The sequence below is a fragment of the Mytilus californianus genome, unplaced genomic scaffold, assembly GCF_021869535.1.
Source record: "Mytilus californianus isolate M0D057914Y unplaced genomic scaffold, xbMytCali1.0.p SCAF_5, whole genome shotgun sequence".
NCBI classification, from domain to species: Eukaryota; Metazoa; Mollusca; class Bivalvia; order Mytilida; family Mytilidae; genus Mytilus; species Mytilus californianus.
The window spans coordinates 37,417,722-37,427,030 of record NW_026262701.1 but is presented as its reverse complement, the minus strand read 5'-3'; the positions used below and the strand labels follow the sequence as shown (position 1 = coordinate 37,427,030).

General features: G+C 34.0%; 1 protein-coding gene across 1 annotated transcript; it reads left to right on the top strand.

The window, feature by feature from the left end:
- The first annotated feature begins 3,909 nt into the window (after positions 1–3,909).
- Positions 3,910–8,052, top strand: LOC127701848 (uncharacterized). Its single transcript, XM_052205824.1, has 3 exons — positions 3,910–3,953; positions 4,412–4,527; positions 5,265–8,052. Exons 2-3 carry the CDS (start codon positions 4,416–4,418, stop codon positions 6,185–6,187), a joined length of 1,035 nt encoding a protein of 344 aa, XP_052061784.1. The 5' UTR covers positions 3,910–3,953; positions 4,412–4,415; the 3' UTR covers positions 6,188–8,052.
- The last annotated feature ends 1,257 nt before the right edge of the window (positions 8,053–9,309 follow it).

The following is a 9,309-nucleotide window of genomic DNA, read 5'->3' as shown; positions in this document are numbered from 1 at the left end:
ATAACAGAGTATTCTTACAAATCACTTTCTTTCCATCAGTAACATTGTTGCCAATGGTAATAATTTCTATGGTAAAAAAATGGTATGTAATCAACTATATGGTCTAGATATGCAAAAGAGTCGGGCAACACGATGGACAAAAGAAAAAGAACAAACCACAGTCCACAAAACTTTACACAAAAAATTAATAATTGAGCAACATGAACCCCACCCCAAAAAGGGGTAAACAGTGGCGGATCCTGAAATTTTCATAAGGGGGGCCCACTGACTGCCTTAGAGGGTGCCCGCTCCAGTCATGCTTCAGTGATTCCCTTAATAGTCAACCAAATTTTCCCCACAAAAGGGGGGCCCGGGCCCCTTGGAAAACCCTCTAAATCCGCCTCTGGTAAACTCAGGTTCCTCAGAGACTAAACAGGTCCAGCTCAACTGGTGGCACATGTTATGTTGCCCACAACAAGGAACATTTGGTCACATGCAGTGACGGTTCATATACAAAGAAAGGATGTCAAGATAGCTCCACTGGTGTCACCTGTTGTGGTTCTCGTAACAAGTAACATCTGATCAAATTCATTGACATGTCATACACATAGAAAGGAGGCTAGGATATCTCCACTGGTGGCACCTGTTGTGTTGCTCATAAAAAGCACTTGTAAATATATTTTAGTCTTAAACAGTCATCTTGATCTTAACACCATCTGAGAAGTCTGAACAATTAATGTTTCAGTCCTGTTCCCTCTTTCATTCTATTTTCAGACTTATCCATTTCGGTATTGTTCAGACAATTCACTTGCAGTCAATTCAATCCAGTTCAGTAACTTTTCAGACAATTCAGTTTGATGTTGATGTGTACAGTTTAATAACATCTACTGAATAGTCTGAACATGAACTGAACAGATCTAAATTGACTGCAAGTGAACTGTCTGAAGGAGGACAGGATATCTCTACTGGTGGCACCTGTTGTGTTGTTCATATTAACAAGTAACATCTGGTAACATACAATCACAGGTAATGCACATAGGAAGGAAGACAGGATATCTCCACTGGTGGCACCTGTTGTGTTGTTTATATTAACAAGTAACATCTGTTAACATACAATCACAGGTAATGCACATAGGAAGGAAGACAGGATATTTCCACTGGTGGCACCTGTTGTGTTGTTCATATTAACAAGTAACATCTTGTAACATACAATCACAGGTAATGCATATAGAAAGAGGACAGGGCCACCATTAACATAATCTTTGTTTGATGTTGCCTACCCATACCTTGTAGGGAATTGGGTAGGTAGGTAGGGATTTTTTTTTGACCAACAACATAAATTACATATTTTAGACAAAACAACATTAGAGAATGAAAAAAAGTTAAACAAAATAATTAAGGTAGGCTTTTTATGTGGGTAGGTAGGCAACGTCAAACAATTTTAATTTTATGTTTGGCTCAGGATATCTCCTCTGGTGGCACCTGTAGTTTTGCTCGAAACAAGTAACACCTGGTCACATACAGTGACCTGATATACAAATAGGAAGAGGAACAAGATAGTTCCCCTAGTGACAACTGATGTGTTGGTCACATATGCAGTGACCGGTAGCAAGTAACATATGGTCATATTCAATGACAGGTCATACACATAAGAAGGAGGTAAGGATTTTGATTTTCTGTCAAGCAGATGTATGCAACGCTTTTTTATATGCAACTTTAATGTTAATGCAACACAAGAACTGCGGAATAGCATATCAATTCTTGCAGTAGCTAGTCAATACTCGTATTTGTCTAAGCATGTACACAATCAACAATATATGCTCACAGTTACTGGAAGCAAACCTCAGCTTTGAGAATTATGGATGATGATGTCAATACTTCGGGGGAGGGCACTTAAATCCTTTTCTGAGCAGCTGACATACCCAGTACCCCGCCCTATTCATATATTTTGAATAGCAAAAATGCATACCAAATCATATATTTTGAATAGCAAAAATGCATACCAAATCATATATTTTGAATAGCAAAAATGCATACCAAATCATAAATTTTTGACAAAAAATATACCTAACTTTTACAGGATTACGCTATTGCATGGTGAGATAAATAGATTTGACAAAAAGGTGTATTTTACGACTGGTTTTGATAGCATCTGTGAAAAATCGATATCTGATATTTCACCTCAATTTCTTGACCTTTTCATATATCATGAAGCTTGAAATCGCGCACTTACTATTCCAGCGACTCTTCCGTAACCCCCCCCCCCCCCTTTTCCACCCGAGCACCAATACCTTCATAAAAGTCTAATTCGGGAATGTACGCATTGATGTGCTCAGACAAGCAGTCGTAAGTTTTAAATCCCTTGTTTTGCATTGAATCTTGATCACTATATAATTCTGGATTTGGTCATAGACAATGTTTTCATTTAAATATTATAATAAAAAGATGAGTCATAGAAACCCTTTGATAACACATTGAGAAGTAACTAGAGCTAGATTCTCAAATATAGATACAATGAATTAATGAATCTTCTATGTGACCTGACGCTTATATCGCTTTGGCAATTTTTACCCAGACGGTAATTCATACAATGACAAAATGTTGAAAACAAACGTGAAGCAGTGGGAACCATTTCAGTTCCAGATATGAAGTCAAACTTTTCTTAAAGCACATGTAAAAAATTATCAGTTGGATGCATTTCAATTTGTTTCTGAGTGATGACTATGGAAGTGGACGCCGGGTGCACCACAATTTCCACCACCCCTTATTCATGCAGCTTCGTTGAATTGATAAACTCAAATACTAGTAGAACTATTTCGTATCTGAACGGTAATACATAGCTTTACTCCCAACTAAATTTGTGTTGTGGTTTGTGATGTCCATCTAATTATTTTTTTAAGTACTCAAAGCAAAAATACAGTTTTAACCACCTTGAATTATAATTTGGCAATGTATAGAAAATGAAAATATAGTATCATTATGTTTTTAGAATCAGTGGCGGATCCAGAAATTTTCATAAAAGGGGGGGGGGGGGGCACCGACTGCCTAAGAGGGTGCCCGCTCCAGTCATGCTTCAGTGATTCTCTATATAACCAAATTTTTTTTCACAAAAAGGGGGGGGGGTAGACGCCCCCCACCCCCCCCCCACCCCCCCCCCCCCCCCCAATCTGCCTCTGAAAATATTGATTCATTGTTTGACGTTTACTAAACGCCAGTGGTAAATGTTTCATAAATATTCAGGACGAAAACAAAAGCAATACATTAAGTTTATATGTTATGACATAAGGTTTGTTAAACCCCGCCATATTTGTATCTATATCAAGTCCGGCTATCTGGGTCCTTGTTTGGTAATTTCCCATATATCTACAGTTTTTATAAGTAGGTTCTGCAAAGCAGTGTCGGAAATTCAGTTTGGACTACGGCAAAGAGGATATGATAATGTTGGATAGGTGCAGAAACGTAGCTTTACAACAGGTCACATATGGACTACTCCGAGAGATGTTGCATTGTTGCAAAATTTCTTTAACGCGCAAAGAGCATTCTTCAAGCACGAGGCCTTGTTTAACACCTCATGCCGATTGACCATGGCTACTTATCTATACATCTTTCTTTCAACAAGACTCCCTTAAGATTGGTCCTGCTAAAAAGGGGGATGATAACTGTCAAAAATGGAATCCTTGAATTAAACTGTCTTAATAATCATTGTCCATTTTGATTATGGAGGTGAATATTTTATCATATACAAATATAGATTGATCTGGTTTTTGATCAGAATGTGTCGTTAGTAAGAAATATCATTTCAATTATTTGAAATGAATAATAGAGGCATAGTAAATTTCATTCAATGGTCTCTTTAAATCGACAGTTATTCAAATAACTTTTTCAGCTATAACGAATAATTATTCTTTTATATCACTTGTTGATGCTAGACAAATTATTATTTATATATAACTATATGGATCGTATAGCTTCAGGTAAATTTTGCTTTATATTTTGAAAGGATATGCTATGCAATTGCAGACATGTAGACTTGTAGAACTAAATTACTCAGCATTCATAAATACTTTGAGATGGGACATTAGATACGATTAAAACAAGAATTTGAAGTATGATTTTCTTTTGTTTCAAACATTTATAATATTTCGCTATAAGGAGTCAAAATAAGCTCATAGACCTCAATGATGTATTGTTGGCTTGCAAGTCAATATTTCAACCTCTTTTGAAACCTTTTATTTAACCCTCAGCTGGGGATCGGTTGTACATGTTTTAAGAATGTATAGATATTAAAAGAAAAGAAAGTCAGCCACCGGGAAGACCGCTTTTTTGTTCTTTTTGTTATGGGTAAATTAAAAATGGAAATCCCGATTTTTTGCAACACTTGCGTATTTCTTGTTTTGTTACTAAAGCATTTACTTGTCTTATTTATCAATAGCTGAATGGCCAATGTAAGCAGCTTAAGAATTTGGTTTCAGTATGGCGTTGTCATTCTCGTGGTGTGCTCAGTTCTAGCGTATTTATTAATTACTTCAACGGTTAATCAAAACGCAGGTATGAATGTGTAAAAGATAATATTTTTGAAAAATTATAGCAATATTGGTTTTCTTCATTACGATATTCATTGAAGTTCATATGTTTAATGGTATTAGAGAGATCAGGAAAATGTATAGTGCCTTGAAACATCACAAAATTAAGAACATGGAAAAAAAATAAAATTATGCCGCTGCAGCTGTGTACATAGTTTTTCAATCGATATGCATAAAAGATTAACTGTAAAAATATCTGTGAAATCAGCTTTTTATGCAGTTTTCTTGGTACATATTGGAATAGATATGCAGTTGCACGTATGTTTCAAAATACAGTTTAACAGATGAATTTCAAATACACAAAATAAAGCCGAGGCAGTATGTTACCTAAGAAGACAAACTATTTACCATCTTGCCTCACTCACAGGAATTTTTAACTTTTCTACTGATTTCAACGGATATCACATAATGAAAATAGTATGTGTGTTGCTTCATTTAGAGTTGGCTTAGAGAGAACAGAAACTACTAACCAGACTTGGCTTAGAGAGAACAAAAACGTCTAACCTTTCCTTATTTTTATGTATCGAGGTTTATAACTCTACAACTTTGTTTGTTCAATTTTTATTCTTAATCTTTTTAATTTTATTTCAGTTATGGTAGTGCATGATCTTCTCATAAAAGTATAGGTTAAATATGCTTGGAATTTTCTGACTTTTCCTTGAAATATATGTCCCTAAAGTATCTATGATTGTATTATTTCAGGAATGGTACCAGAGGAACCAATTGTTTATTCTTTTCAAGATGTGGTATGGAGACGGAATTTTACTCTTTGCAATAGACAATATCTAAAGACATTAAAATCCATGCATTATTTCCTAAAAGGAACAATCCCGTATTCGTTTGGCAATTTGACGATTTATATATATAATCCACAAACGGATCTCATTTCCAATGAAACCAATTCTAAAAATGTTTACAAGCCTTGGGTTTTCAACACAATTTATAAATATATTCAAAATGACACTTCTATTGGGGTAATAGACATCGGAGCAAAGTCTGGCATTTACTCTTTACCACTAGCTAGATTAGGAAGAAAAGTCGTTGCCGTGGAAACAATCTATCAGCACATACAACATTTATGTGCGTCTGTAATTGAAAACAAATTAACCAATCAGATTTCTATTGTTTATAATGCACTTAACAACAATCACCTGGATGTGCCACTTACATTTCAAAGAGGATGGTTAGATTTCGGTTATGTGAAGCAAAGAAAAGAGAGGTCTGTAAAAGAAATGCTTGGAAAACCAAATAACTTATACAGAAAACACCAAGAAACTATCAAAACTGCTACACTTAATGATTTCCTCTCTCTTGCAGAGGTACATGCAATGAAAAAAGTTTTCATTACAATGGATGTTCAAGGTTATGAACAAAAGGTCATCGAAGGTTCCAATCATTTGTTCAGTGCTAAAAAGTTAATAGGAGTGTATATGAAATGGTATAACCATGGAAACACTATACCTAGCGGATTGCTTCATAGATTCAATGAATGGGGTTATGAACCATTTTACTGCAATAAAATTTTCAACTTCGACAATCCCTGTCAAAAAATAGATGTGTATAAATCAGGATTCCAGTATGATGGGATTATCTGGTTGCCAAGAAAAAAGTTAGGCCAGATTTGAACTGTTTTACGCAAATCCAATTCAGTGGTTTAGCATTTTTTTTATAATTTTTAACCATAATGTTGAGTTTGAATTGTTTATTATTCTAGTTTTGTGTGAGAAAAAGTATCACAGGCAAAAAAATTCTGTCTGTTTTTTGTGTGTTATTTTTTCAACTTTATTCTTAACCAGTAGCTAATCTTCAGACGAATTTCCTTATAATATACATTGCAAAGGATTGTCTGCAGTACCTTTACTTTGCAAGACTTCCCTTTCAGGAAGGTATCTTGAATGTATATGTACAATGTATCTATATAAGAAAAGTGGTATATACATATATGTCAAATAATTGACTGATACATGTATAAGGTGCTAAAAAGGGAAATAACTCAGTAGAATAGGAATAACAAAATTGGAAATATGACCCATTTCAATTAATGGCTTACAGGGGCCTAATTCAATCACCTGTTAAAAAGTCTGCTCTTCACAAGTTTCAGATGAAACCTGAGGTACTGTGAGTGAGGTCACAACATGTTACTCCGTTCAACTTCAGATCAAATTCAAAGTTAAATAACCTCCTTTTCTGAAAGTCAGATAGTTATTGTTTTGCCATCAAGCAAAGCTTTATATGGAGTTTTAATTTCATTAAAATCCATCAATTTGTGTTCTAATAGCAGTTGCCCCTACATGGTAATGAACTTATGTGTGTCCCTTTGGAGTTATTTGATTAGAATTATCTTTTTTCATATGGTGTACTACTATTATGTGCAGTTTCATTGAAATCTCCAAGACAGTGAAAGGGAATTTGGACTGACAGATATTAAAACTAGTTGAATAAAGGAATGAAGCTGTACTGAATGATTGCAAATCTTTCGATGTTGTACTAAATCAACTGTTATGAAAATTTCGATCAAACTGACTCTTTAATAATCCTTGTAGACTTTTTATCAGACCCATAGTAACAACAAATAGCATGTACATTCTTGTATGCGTTGATTTTACTTCACTTCATCTGTCCATCTTTAAAATATGGATGTCTGTCCCATTTTTGGGCCCTCAGACTATCATAGGACCAGAGTAACAGCTCTAATAAGGAACATTCCTGCATGGTTTGATTGATTTTGCTTCATCTGTTCTTGAACTTTTAATCAGAACCAAGAACCAAAGTAATAGTTTTTTCAGTTCCTTAATATTTTACATTTTGATCAACTTCTTGAGAACGCCCGAAACATTGGAAACCAAACTTATCAGAAATTTCCTTACAAAAGACAAAGAGCTTAAAAAAAGATTTTGAAAGCCAGAATTTGACTCTATAATCTTCATTTACCCCTCTTAGCAATTTGAATATTGCTATTATTTAAAAGGTACCTTCTATAATCTAGATGATGACCTTCCTGGTGCACCAAAATGTACCTACGTGCATGATTAAATACAGGTCTTGAGTCCTCACTTTGCTTATAAGGATCAGACAAAGCTCTTTCACTTTCTGTTTTGAAGCTTTTTTCTGAATTCCCTGGTTTTGTCAAAATGATATGCACCTTCAAAAGTTTGATGACCAATGTTCAAGTGGTGGATATTATAATCATCACAACAAGAAGTAGAAGAGAGTGCTGTCAGTTCATTGTAATCAATGCCTGAACACAGGGTCTGTATTTCTTTAAGAATGTTGAAAGTTAGCTAGGATGTAAAATTTTACTAAAACCAAAAAAAATTTTGGAAACAATAAAATTGTCTAGGCTTGTAATATGTTGTTTTATGTTATCTTATGGTACCATAATAGAATTTTACTCGAACAGGTTTTTTTTTTATTTTGGGCCATTCCCACATGATTGCTTTATTTCGTTAAATTACTAACAGTTCCCAATGCCAATCAAAAAGATGGAACAAAAAGCTTGGCACCAGTTTTTATTTTCTGCATCTGACTAATGTTATCTATTTGTCTGTTAGATGAGTAACTCATAGGCATGAAGAGAAATTTGAAGATCTTTCCTAACAATTTTCAAGCTTGGGCTCAAAGAAGCTACATTATTCATTGAGCACCATATCAATAATGCAAGTATTTGTCCAGAATCATGGCAACAACTGTACAGGTCAAGCTTTGTTGTGATTCATACAGTAACTTTCTTTAAAAATATGTTTTTAAAATACCAGTATTTCATCATAGGAATCTGACTTTTAATGCAAGTTTTTATTAATCTTAATGAACTCCATATCTTATTCCATGATTGATTGATTGTTGGTTGCTTTACGCCGCATTAGCACAACAAGGCTATATCGCGGCGATCTTATGCCCTGTTAATGAAATAAACTCAATCATAAATTTCAAAATTTTAGATTCTGTATTATAGATACAATGAATAAGCATTGATTCTTGAAAAAGAAACCATGAGCTCAGAGGGTGAATGGTTTGTTTTTCATGAATCAACACTTATCATTGTATCTCTAACTTGAACTATTGTGTTGATGTCTTTTCAAAATTAAAGCCTTTTCTTAATTAGAAGGTATGGTAAGTGAGTTTAAATAACCATGTTATCATGTTCAACGATGCATTAATAAATATAAGTTCACAATTAATTGGTTAGCGACATACAAACATAACATAACACGTCTGTCTTTAAATTATCAGGCATCTGAATAATATCCGTAATTTACAAAATAAGACATATAAATAAGTATATATAATGAGTATGTTATGTTATTGCACTTTCTAGCAAGAAGCCTAATTCTAGGTACATCACGATTTACTCTCATAGGGATTTGCGAATAAACATTTGTAAAGATATGTAGTAAAACAGATGAAATCATACTATATTTATAAAACAAAAATGAACAAATTGAATGTAATCACTTTCTTTTAAAATATGTGAAATAGCCCATTATAATCCATAGATAAATGGGAAAACCCGCTATTATTGTAAAAATATCCACAATAACATACATAATAAGAAAAACGGAAAAACTAAAGAATAGGGACAACAAAGAAAATACAAGGATTAGAGCCTAAACTGACAAGTCTCTACCTTTAACTAGGCTCTTTAACTCATTGATCTTAGCCATGTTAACCTGGCGGCTACCAACTTATACTATATGATTGCCTATTATGTGTATCATATGTTCATTTATATATATATAATAGACATCTA